Genomic DNA, 20,875 nt, shown 5'->3' on the forward strand with positions numbered 1-20,875 from the left:
TTAATTGTGTTACCAGTTCTATTCTTGGATCAATGAAAAGATGTATTTACTGATATAATTTTCAGAATTGGCTTAAGTAATTACGAAAGAGTAATAAACCACACAGGGTGTTAATATTACTAAAATTAGATCTTTGAACTAGTCAAATTTTCTATTTCATTTTTAACGTTAAATATACGTAAATTATTAGAATGTTATATTTTACATATCCAGAATAGAAAATAGAAGAACCTGGTAAACCTTAAGATTGGAGCTTTCTCCAATCTTAATTTAATCTTGTATTTCCTTTCTTGTATTTACTTTCATTTTCTAAATTTTATCCTGTTCTTTTAAAAATTATTCTTCTGATATATGAAACTATTTTTTCACAAAAATTTTTAATAAATTTGGGTCACGATTGACCCAAGCTGTACAAGGGTTAATAAGAACAAGCTATCAAACTGCATTTCAAAATGTCACTGGTGCTTAAAATAAACGTCAGTCACTATATAAAGTAATTAGCGAAGCAGGTTATTAAATCAACTACCACTTTCACTCTCCGCCAATGTAAAACATCAGCAGAAAGATGATGCACCTCGGAGGAGGTATAAATTAATGTTACATAAGAGTTGAAACGAAGAGAAGCACGATTGCAAATCTTGCTGTTTGCTAAAACTTGGTATCCTCTTACTCGAATAAAGACACATCACCTGTTCCTTTGTTAAGCAGCTTGTGTTACCTCGTTTCTTCAACATGCTTGGAAATTACCTATCTAAACGAAAACACGATCTTCGTCGACTGCAAAGTCGATAGGCACGTGCTTCGACAACGTTCGAGGCTCTTCTTCGATGAGGTTGCAACTCGAAACTTGTTACAACCCGACACTCGGAGGGCTCGGATGTTTGGCCGGTATTCATTGTTTATTCCTGGTCGTGCCGTTTCGAAATTCGTTCGAATTAAATGAAACTTATGGGCTGTGAAAAGGGAAGCGGAGGCACGGTCCGCATTTGAAACGGCGCGAGTTGAATACGAAATACAACAACGACAGGTATTTAACCGCGGGAAATTCTTCCGTCTATTGACGTTGAGAACGTGACGAAGTTTAGAAAAGCCGTCGACATTAATGCGAACGTTCGCGCAGGACGAATTTTCGTTCATTGTGTAAAATCGCTTCGTGACGTGGAATTCATTAGCGATGAAAGAAGATGCTTCGTTATATTTTATTTCCCATCGAACGAAGGTTTTATATTCCCTCCTCTACCGTTAGTTTACGACTACTTTGGTCATTGCAAGTGCACGACAAACTTGGCTATCATCCGCCACGCTTGACAGAAACGATTTATAAACTCTCGTACGGGTTGTAACGACGTCGTTGCGCAACTTTGCGGGCATCTTCCTTTTGCGAACTTCGACGGGCTATGTAGTTAGATTTTCGTGCGTTCCCAGCGAGCACCGAGTCTATTTGCATAGATCCAGCAACGAAGGGAATCGCGAGCAATCCCGTGTTATAAATACGTTCCTCGCCGAGCATTGACGTTAACTTCTGCTTGGCCGTTAATCATGCTCATAAATTCACGATTGAGAAATGATCGCAACACGAATCACCCTCTTGCATGTTCGATGCTCGCATTTAACCAGCTTTATCGTGTTTCTCTTATCGTTTTGTTCTTGATTTGCATAACGGCCACCAGACGCGTACGCTTCCTCGGGTAATGGCGATATTTCGTTTTCTTACTTGAAAATTTACCGCTACTTCGGACGGTAAATTGTAATCGAAGGATGATTAACGAACTGACGTTGCAATTGTCCGTCAATTTTTTATCGTCGTGTTTTATTTGCGTGGTAACGATTGACGTGGAGTTCTAGTTTATAGATGGAAGACTGATCGAGTATGGTATTGAGCTTTGAAATGAACTCGGAATAGAGGGAAAGAAATGAACGGCTACGGTTAATTGTGTTTGTCAGCCTACATGTCCTGTTACAGTGGAACTCCATTTGTCTGACCACATTCGGTGATAATATGGTTTGGATATCTTGAGGGGTATGTAATGGGATTTCGCTGATTCTTCTCTCTATCGATCATTTCCTCTTGAGTAACAGGAACTCGAGTTTAGATAAGTGAATTTCACTATTGTGAGCTGAAACTTATACAGATCCTTATATAATAAATACTCTACAATTTGGATAGAGAAATTTGGAATTTCTCAAATATTATCTATTATATTTTTTATAGAAAACCATCATCCATATTATCAGGAATTCTTTTATTTACCTAATTTAGAAATACTTGAAGTCACAGATAATATTTTGAAAATAATAAATAAAAATATTCAATAGTTTCAAGGTGGCTCTCTACCTGTAAAAAATGTTAGGTGTGTGGGCCATCGATCTCACCTTGACCGGATAAGGATTAACAGGGAATATTTTCCAGATCGTGTTACTGATTTATTTCTCGTTTTAAAGGCGCGCTGTTTTTAACTGTGTTGCTGGTTACTGACCGTGCCCACTGAGGTGCAGGTCGTGGAGAGCAGGTAGCCAGGTGCAGGACACGTCGAAGGATAAGAAGGAAGAAGTTAGATAGCTGAGCATGGAGAAAGAGAAGTCGAAATTCCTGTAGCAAAAAGTCAACTATGTAGCCAGGAAGGAAATGACCTCTTCTTCGTGTTTCTCTCTATTTAACCTTTTTGTGTCGTAAAAAATATTCAGCTGGTTATTGTTACCATTCAAAGGCGAATATTATACAGATAGATAAAACGCGTGTTTAATTTATGTATTTTTGTGATATAGTAACGACGTTTATCTTGAATATTCTGTCTCACTCCTTATAGTAGAAAGATTTAAATATTCAGCTCTCTAAAGGGATTTATGGAAAGAAGGTATTCTACTAAAACCAGAATCCTGATATCAATGGAGAACCATTTTTCATTCAACCACACAATTCGCAAAGCATTTGCAAATTTATTTTTCTTTGAATTTCGAAGGTTTCTGTATTATGGAATTTAGAAAAAAATATTGGGGACTGCACTTTGCATAATTATAGGGATATCAAAATCAATTACTTTGCAAATTCACGTTCAAAGCTTTCTTAATATCCCATTAACCCTTCAAATTATATTAAACTTAGACTCTACTATAATCTAATGGAAGGGTGCTAGCTGTGGTTAATCAGGTGTTCATGGGTTTATCTATTTATGAGGAAAAGCTAGCAGCGTAACTAATCCTAAACAAGATAAGTATAAGAAAATTTTGTATGCAAATTTCTTTCTTATTTAAAAAAAGTACACGCTATGATGTTGCAGAATGAATTAATTTTATGCTCCTCTGTAATTGCTCAAAGTTTAGACCAAATCGATGTCCCATAGGTCGCTCGCGTTTCTTGGCAGGTATCTTTTATGGAGTAGGGAGGAGTTCATTAATTAATTCTACGAGTATATGCAAGCATCTCCGAAGTGCTTCTCCGGATAAGAGGGTTACACGGTTGTGGCTTCCAATGGGCCACAATTCACGTAACAGTTCCGTGTTCAGCATCGCCGTCGTGCTCATATTTCCAACCGCGATCACCTAAATGTCCAGTCATCGGACGGTTAAAAAAATTCTCCCATATCGTGTGTCTCATAGAATATCGAATTGCAGTTATTGCGTGGTGTTCCATAGAGGGAAGGTAGCAAGGTTGAGAATGGATTCCCTTTCGCAGCTTTACGATGTCCCTGACTCTCGTCACCTCCATTTTCTATGTCTCATAGCCATCAGACTGCAGCCACTTATGGTCGAATGTGTTCGGTTTAATTTGAACTTAGTAATCACAGTCGGTATGGCTCGTTTGCAAAAGGAAAAAGACAAAGAACGTCATCGGGGTGATTCTGTGCTATGTTCTAATGATAGACATCCTTCGGATGATTTTAATTGTTCAACATCTTTCAACGTACCAGAGATGACGTGTTTTTGCGGCTGACAACGCGAAGATAGAGGCGTGGCGGTAGAAAACGAACAGTCGTGGCTCGTTAGAGCATAGCAAATGAACGCGTACCGTTTTTCAGATGGTAATGCCATGGATGGAAGGATGGTAATATCGTGTTCCTTTAGCTGGAAGACAACGTATCCGTTAGTCGCGTGATGGTACTTCCAACTGCTCGCGTGGAATACAATGTTAATAAATGGGAAAGAGATTTAGTTTGTTATGCAATGGTGAAAATTATCATTCTGAAGCTATAAAAAAATGTTGTTTGCAAATTGTAAGAAAATAAGAGCTTACGGTATCTAGTACCTGGGGTGCCATCCTTGGGTACTTTTCTGAGCCATCAGTGCTATTTTGCACTATTTTTATATTATTAAATTGTGTCAATTATTGGTATTTTTAAATTGGCCATATGATATGCAACAATTAAATATAACTTTATATCATCAATAAACAAGCAAGTTAATGTTTTGTTGAAAAATGGTACATTACAATGCCAACGAAATTAGTTTGTTTCTTTATATCGTTTCTTCTCTTACACGTCCTTTTCTCGGATGTAACATTCTTTTTGTAGCAGAACGTAAAAAGTCTTCGTTACGTTTACTTTCGCCCTCATTCTTCAAACGTTCCACCACCTTTTGTTCGTTTTCGGTTCCTTCACTTCTCTTTTCTTCTTCTCCAAAGTTTGTTCTAGGTGGGTCTAACAATAGTCTCAATGCTAAATTCCGTCTTTTACGTAGATACAAAAGATCTTTAATTCTATGTTCGTTTTACTCGAACCTTCAGTTGCAATCTCTGTAAAAAAAAACTCATAAAAAGTGCCATTAAAGAAAGTAAACGTTCCGTTATCCCGAAACTGTAGTATCTTAACGTTTTCATCCTTGATGTTCCTTACAAATCCTATTTAATCGTCTCGTTTAGTGATGCGAAACGGGAACACCCGTTCATTACGCGATTCATTAAACTTCGAATTTAAATGAATGCCTCTATCAATCATTACACGTTTAATGAACATCAACCAATTACTCATTAGGGCTAATTGATTTGATCTTACGCAAAACTAACGTAAACAGGCTAGGTCCAGCAATTAAAACGTCTCGTTAAGACCGATTGTGCAAATGACAGTTTCAGAATCGTTAATTTTCCCTTCGTGCCGGTCGACGTTGCCTCTTTCGCGACCGTAACACGACCATTATCTTCGCGGCAAGACTTGTTACCGGTCGCCCTTAAAACACGAAGTGGCAATAATGAAAAAAGGGAGTAAAAGAGTCTCACGTAAAATTTCAATTATTCCCGGTACACGTTCGACGGTTAATTGCAACACGTTACTATTCTTGGAATATCGTCAGGGTCTATGGGGCACTCCCGAGAGATTTTCACCGTAATTATAACAGGCGCAAGCGTGCATCGAGCACAGCCTTTCAAAACGAAGATGGAAACATTGTTAAGGTGCAATGCCTTTACGATCGGATGCCTGTAAGCACACCTGTAATTAGTTGCTCGATTGTTCACCACCGGGTATCGCCGCTTTATGGACGAGTGAACGTTAAAAAGTAAATCGATGATGGTTTTTTAAATTGTCCATGTACTTGGAGTACGTCCCGGTTGTCCTTAACGATGGCTCTCGGCGATGAAGATCCCCGGATGTCCCGGGGAAACCGAGCGCAAATATCTTTCTTAAGCAACAGGGAACATTCATCAACCGAATTACTCGGGGAATACGATTACCTTTCGGCCATTGCTGAACCGTGATGTCAATACCGCCAGGTGAACGTGAATTCCTTCGCAGCGACTCGTGATAAATGTTAAGTAGGTAGGTGCAGAGCGTATGGGGTATTCTTTGGATTCCCCATGCGTTCCATCAGGGTTTACTGCAATCTAAAGAATCACGACATCTTCTGTTTGAATTTTGATTCAACATTTTTCTGACCTCATCTGTGGGATATGTTTTAAATTTCAAAGGAAGCGAAATTTTGGTTGGAGAAAATATTGTAGGAATTTAATTTTTCTTTAATAATTAAGTTCGACTATAATTTTGTTGCGTGTGTACATTCGTGGTGCCAGGCACCGATGGACACCCAACGTGTTAACTAACAATCAATTCAAGCATGCAATAATAACTGTGCAACATCAATTAAAAAATACCAGAAGCAGCATATACACACGGTAATTCTGTTTCGTTATTTTATGATTTCACGAAACACGCAATATTCAAAGCACGTCAGCAACATTGACGATCGTTCGGTAATTTTCTATGCTCCTCGGAATCGCATTCCTTTCTCTTTTCTTCGAGTTTCGCTTATTAAGCTAATTTTTTCGATTGCGTAAGCCACGATGTTCCATCGATAGCGTCAGTATCGTTATCGTCGATTTTGTATGAACTCATCCTTTATTCTTTGTTCGCTCTATTTTGAATAAAAAAAGAAGCCGGACAATCCCGTTCCTATGTTGTCATCATCGTTTCTGTAATCCATCGGTGATCCATTGAGAAGTTTAAATAATTTCAGGTTGTCTCGAATTTGTTTTATCAACAAAAATGATATTGTAATTATATACAATGAGTTGTATAAATATTTGTACACCTGTGTGGTGCTCATTAACATCTGCATTAATTTTAGCAAATATTCGAAACACTCCATTTTTATAATAGTTCATCAACACCTTTTGCAATCAGTATCGTGCATATCAAATCATTAATTGAGAAGATATCATTACGATTCACTATATGTGATTTCTTTATTCTTTTCTCTAAACCCACGGTTCTCCTTAATTGAAATGGCTACACGTTCGTAGAGCAGCTGGTCGAGTTGAACGTGCTCTGTTCTTTGCGATGCAAAATTAAATCGGAGGCTACCGTCTTATCTGCACCATCTGCGACATAGTGATCCGCGTACTATGGGAGCCAGTAATTCCCTGAGCTTCTTCGTGTCTGTAGACATAGATTCAGACATCCCCCAAAGAAACACCCGAGACCATTGTTCTGAACGGTACACGGCTCTGAATCTTATGGATTTAATAACGTTCCTTTTTAATGCAACTGAAACATTAATATAGTAATTCTGAGGAATCGACAGAGTGAACCTAACAATCTCTTTAAAATGTGGGGCAAAGTAAAGGGGTAGATTTGCAACTTTCTTACTAGAAAAGAATCTAATGCTTTGGGAAATCACTCATGCTTACCAGGAAGGATTAGAAATATTTAAAAAACATACATAAAATTTCAGGAACGTGAATAAGGAAATCAGTATGGAAAGAAATTATTTCAAGAGATACACATTATTAATTTAATAATTTTGATTTCCAAGAAAAGACTCTCGGAAATTCCTGGAAAAGCAACGAACGTTGCGATAATGCGGACACAAAATATTCGAAATTATCCGCGAGAACAAAGGTGGTTAATTTATGACAATGATTATTTACCCGACAGAAGGTTGTAAATACGACCGTGTGGGCCAAGAAGCGCCGCGATGATCCTCGTGTCACAAACCTCTTCCGGTTCTTCGGGCCGTTTCGCGTGGGTGTCACGCGCCGATTATGCGATATGGGAGTTTGCGTGCACGCATGCTTCGCAAGAAGAAGGTCTATTACGGTTCTGCCGGGGACAATGCCATTATTTCTATGTTCGAGGGCCACGCGAATGTGTACCATTGTACCGTAGAGAGGAGCAGGATGGATGGCAGGTAGATTACACGATAGGCGCGAGGATATCGTTGTTTATGCGCGGCGAACAATAAGCAGGTTCGACGATGACTTATTCTTCGGTTCGAGATGCGATACCAGATGAAAACGTTTCGCCGCTGTCGATTTCCTTATCCTCTTGGCACACGCGAGCGTAATCGTCAACGATTGCTTCTGAACACAGAGGTTTCAAGAGTCTTTGAATCGGATAGAGATAATAATTCATGGTACCTATGTTCTTTGTGGAGTTTCAAAAGAAAGTTTAAATAAGAGTAGTCACTGGTAGCCAGAATTTTACGGAGCATCTTAATGTTGAAATTCGAACCAGTACAGCGCAGTGATTTTAATCTCCCTCAACATTTTATCTGCAATCAGTGCGATCTTTCTACGATTCCTTTCGCTCGATATCGTGTCGCGTGTACGCAGAATTTCATTGGAGAGTTCCCGGTGAAATATGAATGTCGAGCGTGAGTAAATCTTCGAACGAAAGTAAACGCGACAAGGTACATCACGGCCTATGAACGCGAAGTAGGTGCGCCTGATATATAGCCGTATTAAACGGGGGACCAACAGATTTCTTAGATTTATTATATGCGACAACTGTGTCGACGTTGCTCGAACGTGAAAACGGTTGGACGCTGCTGGAATCGCGCGATCTCTCGTTGCAGACGGTGGTTGCATCGTCATCGCTTACGTAGCAATTACAGCATCAGTGTACTTTTATCCCCACGCATTTGCATGTTGAATGAGGAGGCTCGACGCGATAAATTCATTTCGTCAGTGAATCCCCGCAATCCTACGACGACGCTTTAATGATAAACAGAGAACGGTTTTTATGTAACTGATGGTAGAGATAGAATTTAATTGAAATTAGAAATCCTTTAAGAAAACAATTATTTAATTTGTTTCATTCGATGAAATTTAATTAGCGTTTATTGTTTCTCATTTTCTTCTATAATAAAAATGTAATCATCGGTAAATTGCAACAGAATTGATGATTTCTTGGCCGAGATCCAAGCAGGCTGTAATGAACGCGCGCGCATTAGAATCGAGCACGTCTCGAGCGTTTTATTCGACGGGAGAATGCTTTATGATACCGGAAGTCAGGTGAACGGAAAATTGAATCTTTATGAAGCCACGGTCTGACCGACTTGACCTCCTCGATCCTGCTGTTATTTCCTCTGTTACAATCTATTTTCCGAAGGTATACATTTAAAGGTTCTTAATCATCCCCTGAGATGCTCTTATAATCTTCCTACCGTCGGTTAGTTCCTCTTCCTGGCAACAACGATTTTACGAGAACGTTTCGATTAGCAGTCGATGAATCAAACGAGGATACTTCATTTTTTCGCAGGATATGCGAGATGAGTCACGTAATTGGCACTTTGTTCTTCCTATTTATAGTGCAACGATGCACCTGTTGAGTGCAACTGCATTTCTTGGAAATGCGATATTTCCAAGTTATTGAAAATTTTCTAAGAAGGAAGATTAATTTTCTAAAAGAATGTATTTAAAAATGTACAAATATTTCATTACTGTAATAAGAAGTGACAGCTAATTGAAGTGTTCCATAAAATTCATTCGAAATTTAATTCTCAATCAATGGACCACGGAGAAAGCTACAATTATAATTTAATTTTGTACTTCTTATTATTAAAATTGCATGCTTCTGCAATTTAATGGTTCATTGCAGCGTTTAGCAAAAACTGTAGATATTTCTTTTAAAAATTAATTATACAAACAAATTCTTTCAGGTTTTAAAGCTTAACAAATGTGCTGACCACTCAACTAGTTAGACACAAAAATCTACAATTTAAAACAATGCACTTTTTTCCACCCTTATCATTAGCATTTCTGTTGGCTGGATTTCGGTCCTGCTTTTCCTTATCGAACGTTCGTCAGATGTTAATATCGTCGATTAACATCACGTTAAATTGCAAAGTATCGAAGTATTCGATTAAAAATAGAATTTCACCATCGTACATGACTCCAGCGTGATGTCAGTGCTTACATAATTGCATCGGTGAGAGCCGCGGGATCGTAAAAAGAAAAGTCGGTTTACGCCGATCTCCGGACGCAATCGTGAAAATAAAAATGGAAATTCAGTTGGAATTTCGTGTAAAAAGAAGTCCCGGGCGCGATGGGAGCTGCGCTAAAAAGGTAGTATCGCATCCATTAACGTTCACACGGGATGTAGTTACAGATGGAGCTTCGAGAAAGGCGATACGCGAATATACTTTATGCAGCCAAAGATCGCATAACTCTTAACACCTGGCACGTTCGATTTAGCTCTAGCCAACTCATGACACATGCCCGAATAATTGTGCATTTCTACCTACAGTGTGTCAGTTTACAGGATATCTGTAATTTAAATGCATTTTTTCAAATATGCATTTTTCTGAGAATTTGCATCTGAAAATTGCATATTAATTGCAGCTTTTAATTAGGATTGCATATTCATTCTTTTGTGTTATACCCATTGGGGTAATTAGGATTTCATTTTGGGGGTGGGCTAGATCCTTTAGCTTTATTAAACATTTATTTTAAATATTATTTTGTTGTTGCATCGCATTTTGGCCCAAATATATATTTCTATCGAAGATGTAATTTTATTTTATTTTTTAATAATGCAATAAATTGTCATTAATTCAGACTATTATCAAAAGTTGTTTACTTTTCTTTCGTCCATTTATTACATTTTTAAGACATTCCAACATTCAGTCCCTATTGTAATTTCTAATTGTATGTTTTTCTAACGTCATTAGACTAATGACCCAAACTTCTGTTTGGACAATGAACAATTTAAATCACTTCTTCCCACATACTCTCTATTTTTCTGCACTTCCTTGTGGTTTCTAAGACGTTATCCAGATACATTATACAATCATTCGTGCATTATCAATTAGAAAGTTGACAGATGATTGTACGAACTTGTTACGTCAACGTTAATCAAAAACAGCTTTATCAGAGTCTGGTGCAGTCGTCTAGAAAAGAATCTGAGTTTTAGAGATCATTTAAATTCGTCCAATGCTCGAGGGCGTTTTTCATTTAAAATTTAAATGAATTTCCGAGGGAACTCCGACGATAAACAGTAGTGAAGCATGCGAGTGCGGTTGCAGACGGTCGTGCGCACACGAGTGCTTGAAATTTAGCTGCGTACACTTTTAGCTCGGTTACGTTCGCTTTATCCGCCTGTTTTGCTGACTGCTACGTTGTCTGGCCTGTGTTCTGGTTAGCTGAATTAGGCACAGGTGGTTCGAAAGATATTATAATTCATTAGCTGCGGCTAGCTTGTCGGTGCTCTTTCCAAATGCTTGCGGAATACTCATATTAGGTATTTACGGCAATTCTTTGCGAGCATTGTGAGTGACAAGTGAAACTTACTAAAAATCAGGCATTGTAAAAGAATATGCGGTAATATCATTATTTTCACCTCGGCTGTAAAATTGTTAGCTTGTAGTAATTATTATTATAATTAAATGATAAGGTATACTTTTCTTATTTTATAATTTCTTTTAAATTGAATAGCTCTTTTATTTCGTTTAAGTGGTTTGCCTCTACCGTAAGAGGACTTTTGAGAATTTTAAGTACATAATTATAGTTAATTGCAAGGAAAAGTGGTTTATATTTCATTTCTATTTTATTTCACATTCACTGAAGAAAATTATCTTTCCCTGCAGATAATCGTGGGTAACTGTTATGTCATAAAATCCATTCACGGAAGTTAAGTCACTGGATGTAATAAGCATAATGAAAAATTAAACCAGTAAATACATGAATATTTATTAACAGCATTCCATTTATTATGTATAATGTCACTAGTTCTACTAGTCTATCAGGTTTGTATCTGTAAATCGGATAGAGTTTCACCTGCTAGCAGTCGAAAAATAGCACCATTCATTTCTGTCTCTATAAAATTAGCATACCCGTGTATAATGGTAACAGCATGCGTCATCCGGTAGGATATTCCCAAAATTCAAAATAAACTTGTTAATTTATCAAGTTATATAGCTCAATCGTACGAACGCATAAAGTTCTGTTAACTCCCTATTATAGTATACGCAACCAGCTGCAACATGACGTTCAATAATTATTCTTATGCGACCCAAATATGTAAATATAGATCGGTGAAGTATTATTAATCGATGTCGTTAATATTCGGCACCATATGATGCTGAAAAGCAATGATTTTCCCTTGTCCACCGGTTCTCGTTATGAAATGTCATATTCGTTCTTAATTAATACAGTAAATCAGTACCTTATTTGAATTCATCGGGTGTACATGTAATATTTTAATTGCAATCGATAATCTGTGCTCCAAATTTGATTTGGTCAAATAACAACAAAATGAAGGCTACATTCAGGATTAAACATTGCAATTAAAAAATGAAATTATTCGAAGATGCGGAATAATTATTAATTGGAATAAATTAGTAATCAGACGATAAACCAAATAAATGACCCAATAGCAGTTGTGCAATCTTGTTTGAAAGGTGTTCTGTTGAAAGGATAGCGGAGTTGCGGTACAGGGGAAGCGCAATCTAGTATCTAAAGCACGCGAATTTTTTCGCAACAATGCTTGTCCGCCCGTTGAAACCTGCCGGAGCATTTAATATTGTAATAGGCCCGAGCCACAGGTAAGATAGGATCTCTAATTCAGCGTTACGGCCAATCGGACATGCAAATGTAGAGGCCGCGAATCTCGTGTGAAATTAATTGCGCGTGACGCGGCTCTGGAGCTACGTGGCGAACTCATCTGACGATCAACTCCTCGTCCGCACGCGCGCGTGTTAACACGTGTGCGGAATGGAGACGGGCCTCACGTGGATACAAGGTGTACAATCGCTCCTCTAATCGAAGCTGCTCGAAAGGACTCTGCTTTAACGAACTTTAGATCTCTTTGCTGCGAGGTGTTTAGGTGAAAGGATTCAGGACTTTCAGGACGAAGGATGTTTGAAAGATAAGGAGACTATTTTACAATTAGGTTCCAAAAATTAATTTCTTCTTTTTAGTTTTTGGAGGTAGGAAACTTGGTGTGTTCAAAATTGTATACCCTTTTAATTGCAAAACTTTAAAAACAAAGAAAGAAATGAAAAATTTAGACATTTAAATTTTGAATGCAAGCCATTTTATTTTATCTATACTAATTAAGAAGGTTTTTAATTTTTTGCATTTGTCTCACTTGAATTTGATAGTGAGTTCTAAATGGCTTCCGTTTAGTTAGATATCTCTTTCAAAAAGTGCAGTTTTTATTTCCAAATATAACATAAAAAGAACAATTAAGATATTATTACATTTGATACGAGTTAAAATTACGAAAGGCTATATTTAATTTGAAAATTTCTCACATTCTTTGATGCTACCGTTAACCTTACATGTAATGAAATATTTTTATACTTCTGGAATTCGTATGAAATTGTATTCCGTATGAATTAAATTTGAATTCCAGGATGAAAAATAAATTACAACGAGCAGTTGTATAAAATGGAATATCATAAACGTAATGGAAGTGAATATTTTTCATTTCTTCCTACAACCTTGTTTAGTTTCCTAATAAGGCTAGAGAAATTTCGATGTTCCGTTCGTTTAATAGTACCGTCCACGGTGGAGGGAACGAGTCGAAAGTTAATTGAAGCAAGATGAATTACACAAATTAACGTTCTAATGAATACAATTCTCAAATCGTGAGAGTTTATACCTATGAAACGCACGCGAACATTAGTGCCTACGTTAAATGCAATTCACAATCTACTGAAAGTAACCTACCATGGGAATCCGCACTAATTAGGACCAGGCATCGAAAGCTTTTAATTAATACTCTAACTGTCGGCCTTTTGTACCGTGTCTCGCGTAACAATTACGCGAAACAGAGGTATAACTCTTTTATTGTACCTCTCGCTGTTGTAACTCTTGTAATTAAGCACCCACTACGATTATCAGTGGACTTTAAACTTTTACGGATCATAGTTTAAACATTATTAATTTTTCAAGCTAATAATTCTGTATTGGCAACATTTATATCGAGGGATTAATTTACGAGTCCATTGCAATCCTTATAATTCAAAAAAGGGTTAAATCAATAAAAATTAAATCATTACCTTAGAAAACACTCGTTACTTATAGAACACCAACTTTGCGACCGATTTGTTCGAAATTCAAATTCTACATAATCTTATTATATATCACGATTCCGCTTCGAAGAGATAAGGGAAAGGGTGTTTGGGAAATTCTCGTCCAGAAGAGTCGAGAGGAATCCCACGCGTTCCTGTGAATGGCCATCCTGTCATTTACGCGCCCTTTTGTTTTGTTATTTATTGCCGAACGATCATTGAGCGGTGATCACGATGCAAAAGGTTGCAGATTCTATTATGCGATGCGGCTATTATCCTTATCGTCAGGACGAAGGAAGCCACGCTTCTCGCCTCCATAACGGCGCTCGAAGGGATACTTGGTCAAGACGCTAGGATTTCCGATGTAGTCCTGCGGTCGTGCTTTCCATGTAGGTCCAAAAGAATTCAGAATTCTTGTTGCATCTCTACGTGTATTATATTAATACTATTCACAATTTTATTTCAAGATTTTAACCGTCTGTTAAAAAATAAAACGAAATGCTCCAAGACTTATCTCTAAGAGGAGGACTTACTTTTTCAAAAGTCGTTTAAAAAATAAAAATAAAACAAATACGTGGAAGAAGCTTTTTCTCCACGGAAACTGTAAGGAAAGGATTAACAATAAGCATGACAAGTGTCCTAAAACTTTTGAGCGTAATGTTGGAGGTGATAACAGTACGTCCTATTCGTCCTATTACGTTCGTGTCACGTAAATTTAATACATCTAACGTAACTGCATAACTGACTCAACAACTCCCGTAAAATGTCTACTCCTTCCTGTTTGTTCTCCTGTTTTGTCCATTCGATCTGTTCTCATTTCCGTTTGAATTGCATCGTCGCAACACAACCACCCTCAGGGTATCATGAATTGAACTAGATCGAAGAAGCTCCTCTATGCCGGGTAATCTTGCCAATACTATAGAAATCTCGTTATCTTGATCAGACGTTACGTGTGTGGAAGGATATTCGTGTAATCTGCTTAATGCGTTCGATGATAATCCTTAGATAGTAGGATATGGGAATGAAACAGTTCACTAGGTTCGATCCTTCGGATTACATTCATGTTTTGGAGCAGATCGATGCATCCTACACAAACTGTGTGAATTTCTCGAGGCTGTTAAACTGTGAAAAATCTTGATAAATGAAACGACGAATCGTTAGTCAGCTGGTTAATGATTAGCTAACTTATTATTAGGTTATCGAGTTGCGATATAATGGCGCGAGGAAATCATTTATCCGAACAAGGATTAAGCAACATTTTTAAGGAAATATAACTTCCTTCGTGTTCGAGGTAGTTGCCCGGGGCTCCTTACCGGTAAGGAGCCTATACAAACGCGTTAGAGATACCGGACGCGCTATAATAGAAGTACAAGCTGTTATATTTGAATATTTATGACAAGCCATATTTCAGGTTGAATAGAGGCAACAAAGCACGTCCAATCGTGGACACTCGGTGTCGTTTTCAAAGGGCGATGTCTCTTCACAATGCTTTCGTGTACCGGCTGGTTGATAGCTCGATTCGAGATATCGCGATAGCCATTTGAACGGCTTAGCATTATGCAGCGATGCAAGAAGGTCAAAGATCAAGCAGTGTCGCGTACCAGAGCTGCAGGCTACAGGTTGGTGAAAGTCTTCTCGCGTTCAGGCCCCTCAGTGAAAGCCACCTGTTAATTAATACTTTTATTCGGCTATATCGAGAAAGCCGCCTCTCTTCGGTTCACCATCCTGATACACCCATAAATCGCGTGTAACCGCTGCGATAATTTAACGATGCTCTGACTGATAGGCGAGTTCCTTTAGGAAAAGGAAAGTTTTTAATTAGCATCTAGAGGAAAGGATCATTTTAAAAGTTGGACGCGTTGATTGTTCACACTGAAGATGATGGAAGCTTTTTCCATTATTTTCTTCTTATACATCGTATCAAATTCCTAATTAGATGAGTAAAAGGATCTCTAATGATATGGATGATGGATTTCTATGGAAATTCAAACGTCACCCACATGGATGACCTGGCAATTAATACGTTGAAGTGAATCATGACGATTTTTTGTGATTCATAAATGAGATTTAAAGATTGCATTAAATTGCAGAGTTCTAATGATTCTTGTAATTAGAATTGTAATTAGAAGCCATCCTCTAAACAATTACATTGTTAAGAAATACGTACAAATATATAACATTAATATAACATTACGTATCATCGTAAATGAGTTATGATGATACAAAGCCAAGTAACGTGGATTTTTAGAACCATTCGTAAGAAATAATTGGAGTCATGATTACCTGATATAATTAGTTATAGAACGTCTGAGTAATCGAATTGCTTAGTCAATTAAGTGATTCATATTAACTGATGTAATTATCTTCATTCATATAGTTAGTGTTCTACTGCAGTTCTCGAATCTCGTTTATTTCTAAATTAATCTTTAGAAGACCGAGGTAGCCATTATAGTGACCACGGATAAATTTGAAAATTTTACGCAACGTGCAACAAAATTTTTTGTAAAGAAAATTCAAGTTTTCAATAGAGAAATGCCGGCCCTCTAGAAGATAATGATCAGTAAACAAGAGATACTATATCGCCGATGAAATATCTATAGGTATCAAGAATTTTAATTAAAATTTATAAAGTAATTTTGAAGCAAAATATTTGGTGAGGTCGCAAATTTAGTTGCCCACGAATTGACAGCTAATTGTTTACCGAATGAATTATTAATATGGTCAAACGAAGGTGGTCACGTCGCACTGGCGCACTGCAATTGTGTCTACCCATTGTATTCCTCCTTAACCGATGTTATAAAAGGAACATTAGTCATCGAAGGCGTAGAACTCGATCGTCCCGTATCAAACGTGAATCGAACGTAAATCACGAGTTTCACGCATTATTGTCTTCGAATCAATTATGCTCCGATCATTCGCCACGGAAGAATGCATTTTCCTCCAGCAATCGTTCCATACATATATTCCGAACGCATTCATTCAATTTCCATATTGATTTAAACTTGCTCCAATAAGAAATTCTTTTAAATAAATAGCCAATTACGAATCATATTTTATTTGTGACGCTTTCATCCTCGTTTTAAATTCTCTTCGGATAATTAGAAAAATTAATGGTAATATCTACTCAATATTAGTCATATTTTTTGTAAAAAATAATAATTTAGAAATCCACTTATTGAAATCACGAATGACCATCAAAGTGTCAGGTTCTATCCTCCAAAAAACAATTTTCCAGTAATGAAAAATTCTTGTCTTCGCTATTCGTTCCGTAGAACTCATTTCAGCAGCATTGCAACAAAAGAACTTGAAGTTTCTTCATTTCTTCTCGCCTCGAGCAGGAAAGGGTTAAACGTCGATAGAGTGAAACGGTGGGCGTTCGCCCCGTGTATGAACTCGTATATAAAGCAACGAGCACGAGGTTGCCAACATGTGAATTTATAATTAAATACCAGTTACCTTAGAGCAGGGCGTAACACGTGCGATCATAAACAATCCCGGTTAAATGTCACCGGTGGAAAAGGATGGATTTTATCGTATCGAATGATTATGTGGCAGGCTGGTAGCGCGGTTTTATGCGAATACATCATCGAAGTGAACACGGGTAGCCAATTAGAGTGCTATGTTAATGACAACTCTGTACGTTTGCACCTTGTTTCCTGCGGAATCGTTCGCGGACCATTAACACGATTTACATTAGTGTCATGGGGCGGGTTTCTGTAACTGTGCTTACGTTTAAACAAGGCCAATGCAGGATACGAGTTACGAATTCATGAATGATTGATTTCGACTTCGTTAAGTGACTTGTTGACTGTTCTTTATGATGGATGCATTCGCGTTGAAAGATACGGTTGCTTGTAGTCTATGGGGAGGATGTTGGAAATTATTCTACACCTATCCTCTTTCCTTAGAATCTGTCATAAATAATGACCGGGAAATGTTATGGGTCAAAGATATAATAGAAGACATACAAGAGATATTTTAATCCACTTTTGATATCTGATGAAAATCTTAGAAATGGATAGTAAAATTTAAGGTGTTAAGGAAAGTCAGATTTCTTTTTCTGATTTAAATGTAAATTTTTACTCAGTATTCCAAAGCTTTCTTTTATGATAGGAAATTTTATTGTCTTCACTTTCCAAAAATTGTTCATTACCCTTTGAAATTAAAAAGGAACATAAAATAAACACATCGAACTCTACAGCTTGTTTATTTCACGTTCATTGTACATCGAACAGGAACATTATAAGGTACAAATTAATGTCGACTGGCATGGCTGTATCAGTACAAGGAACCCTTGTCCTCGGGCAGCAAGAAGTAGATCGTCACGTCCCCTTGGGCTGTTTTCACGATCTCCTGGTGTCTGACCAGCAAAGTCGCTGCCAGTCCGTACATCAACGTGGGTATACCTGATGGTACGGATAACGAATATAAAGCAACGAATGATCGGTTATCGGGGCGACACGCCGTGCCACTGAAACTTCACCATCGCTATTTACAGAACGAAAAAGTGTCAATGAAACGAGACGTTGATGTAGAAGGACAACGATTGGTGTGGCGTGTGCTTATCCTTTTTCGTTCAGATACTTGTACAGTATACCAGAGTGTACGTGTACAATATTGTTCAAAAGTATTTGTTCATCTTCAACCAATTTTTATTTTATCTTTAAATTTTAATATAATTAGTCAATTTAAATTACAATAAATTTAAATTTTAGCTTTCAAGGAAAAAAGAATAAGATTTTTAAATATTAAACCTTCACAGGTTAAAGTGATTAATTTTACTTTTGAAATTTCCTAAAAATTTAATACCAGAACACTTGATTTTTCTATTTTTTGCCTATTTTGAGTTAATCAATCTAATGAACGGCTCCTATGAAAGAGTACAGATGGACAGATACTTCTGAGCGATATTGTATCCTATATACCAAGGTTCAAGAGCTTGATCGCCTTGAAAAATTTGTCCTCGACGGTGAGGTCCTGTCGTGGCCTCTTGGTGCAGTGATATTTAATGTATGGAAAGCAGCCGGTTCTAAGTACGTGGTAATTGCTGCTGCCTACCGGCCAATTGAAGTGGGACATCCCCCTTTGATCGTTCACCACGTCGGCATACTTCACGAAGTACGATGTCCACGGTGGCTGGTTCGTTTGCAGCAGGTAGCTCGTTAAGACCTGTTTGTACCGTAATGACAACGAGTTACTTTGTGCATCCTCTGGTCCATCTGCTGGATGAATGTTCTTTCCTCGATCGTTTTACAGCCACGTACAGCATTGTCGTAACCCGTTACGTACCGTTAACGTTCTATTACCGTACCGGTCGTATAATCGAAATGTCATTCGAAACCGTGGAGTCGAATTGAAAATAGGAGCTCGATAATGTAACGCACGATGCGACACATCGCATTCCTTTCGAATCAATGAATTCGTAGGATTCGATCGATCAGGAGACGATTACAAGAATTCTCACGGTCGTCGGTTGCAATTCGATGGCAATTGAAATTCTTGGTATCCCAAGTATTGCTTGACAATAAAGAGCACACGATCATTGTCATCGATCGACGATACGGAAAAGGAGGAATCAAATGAAAAAATTAGGGCGAAACTCACCTGGGAAGCTAGTGGCTTAGCTTTCTTCGAAGCAACGTTCGTCCAGGTAGCATATGGACGAACGACCAGTGTCTTTCGAGCGGAAAATGCTTTCAGGATCATTCGGTGAATGATTGTTACTCACAATTAAAGAATCTTTCCGAAAAGTCTCATTTTCCTTGTTGCTGACTCAGACCCTCGAATACTAGGTGAAAGTACCTGCAGATAATAATTGTAGAATTGAGTTTCGCAATAAAGTGTGCTTGCAAATAACAGATACATGCAACTGCAATCGGGACAATTGTGCAGTATAGATACATAGGTATTTACTTTTTAAAAGTGGCAATGGGATATCGTGTGGGGAACGTTCAGGACACTGGCTTCGGTTTGCAAGTAACTTGAACAGCGCTTTATTCCACCTTTATAAAATAAGCGGTCCGCAGAAAATGTCAAGGTTAACGAGGATCAATTCGATCGGCTAACGGAAGATCGTTTCGCAGCGTTATTTCGCGCTCACGAACCGTGAAAGTACGATGAATTGTAATTGATTGTGCTTGCATGGGTATTTATTCGGTGACTGATCCCGCTGCTTTCACTGTCGACGGGTTAGTCAATCGCGACGTAATATTTTTCATAATCCTTTCGAAAGGAACTATGAATTCTTACTTGTTCAACGTTGTAACGCTGTTTTTGATTAACTAAAGATTTGCGAAATGTAGTTACACTTAATTAAATTATTATTTCTCAAGAAGGTATGAGAAACTAATTGCTTAAAATTTTGGGATAGCAAAGTTCACCATATGGAATTAGGTGACTTGAAATTTAATATATTATTAAAAAAATTCAAGGTGTTAATTTCGTAAAATAACGAAGGGAAGTTTAAATTTCTTCAATTAACAATAAAACGATTATATTCTGAATAATTACGATTACAACGTATTACATACGTCCGCTTTCATTGCATTATTTAATTATTAATGAATAAAAAGAAACTCGCATAAATTAATTTAGTTCGTGTAGGCAATTTATCAAGTTATTCGTCAATTATATCAAATTTCACGCTATACAGAAATAAAGTAAATAGAACCAACGTTTTAATTACGTGGAACGCAAGAAGGACTGATAAATCTTATAGTTGTATTTTGAAATATCGCGGTTATTATATCATTCACATATTGGTAACACTGTTACTCACTTTTCGTCGCATGCGCAAACCACTCAGCTTCTTCGAGGTGCACACGATGGTAGCGTGGTATTTTCGTCTTTCGTAATTCACTGTCTCAGTTGTTTCTTTATAGATACATTCGTACAAGTACTCTTTTCGTTATTATAATTTTACGTAGATAAAATATGTACACTTTACGTGTCCATTTATCACGTTTATTGCGAAACTTATGTACACAATGGCTGTTGATGTGGCTGAGGAAACGTATACGTTCTGGCGCTACCATCGGAAGTATTGATCTTCCGGAGCGGTGTTTTTTAAATGTTTTTAAATTTACAGAAGAGGGAAATTGAAAATATTTATATAATGAAGTTTATATAATTATGTAAATAGATACAGCCTGCA

The 20,875-nt window shown here is 37.5% G+C and overlaps 2 protein-coding genes across 2 annotated transcripts in view; one reads left to right on the forward strand and one right to left on the reverse strand.

Annotated features, from left to right (window-relative positions):
- Window positions 1-20,875, forward strand: part of LOC114883104 (cadherin-99C) — a 111,791-nt gene that overhangs the window by 10,044 nt on the left and 80,872 nt on the right. The window lies entirely within an intron of this gene.
- Window positions 17,933-20,730, reverse strand: LOC114883106 (uncharacterized protein C15orf61 homolog). Its single transcript, XM_029200540.2, has 4 exons — window positions 20,501-20,730; window positions 19,327-19,524; window positions 18,648-18,891; window positions 17,933-18,128 (listed from the first exon to the last, which is right to left on the reverse strand). The coding sequence occupies exons 2-4, from the start codon at window positions 19,426-19,428 to the stop codon at window positions 18,001-18,003; spliced, it is 474 nt and encodes a 157-aa protein (XP_029056373.2). The 5' UTR covers window positions 19,429-19,524; window positions 20,501-20,730; the 3' UTR covers window positions 17,933-18,000.

This window comes from Osmia bicornis, chromosome 9 (genome assembly GCF_907164935.1).
Source record: "Osmia bicornis bicornis chromosome 9, iOsmBic2.1, whole genome shotgun sequence".
In the NCBI taxonomy this organism is placed as follows: Eukaryota; Metazoa; Arthropoda; class Insecta; order Hymenoptera; family Megachilidae; genus Osmia; species Osmia bicornis.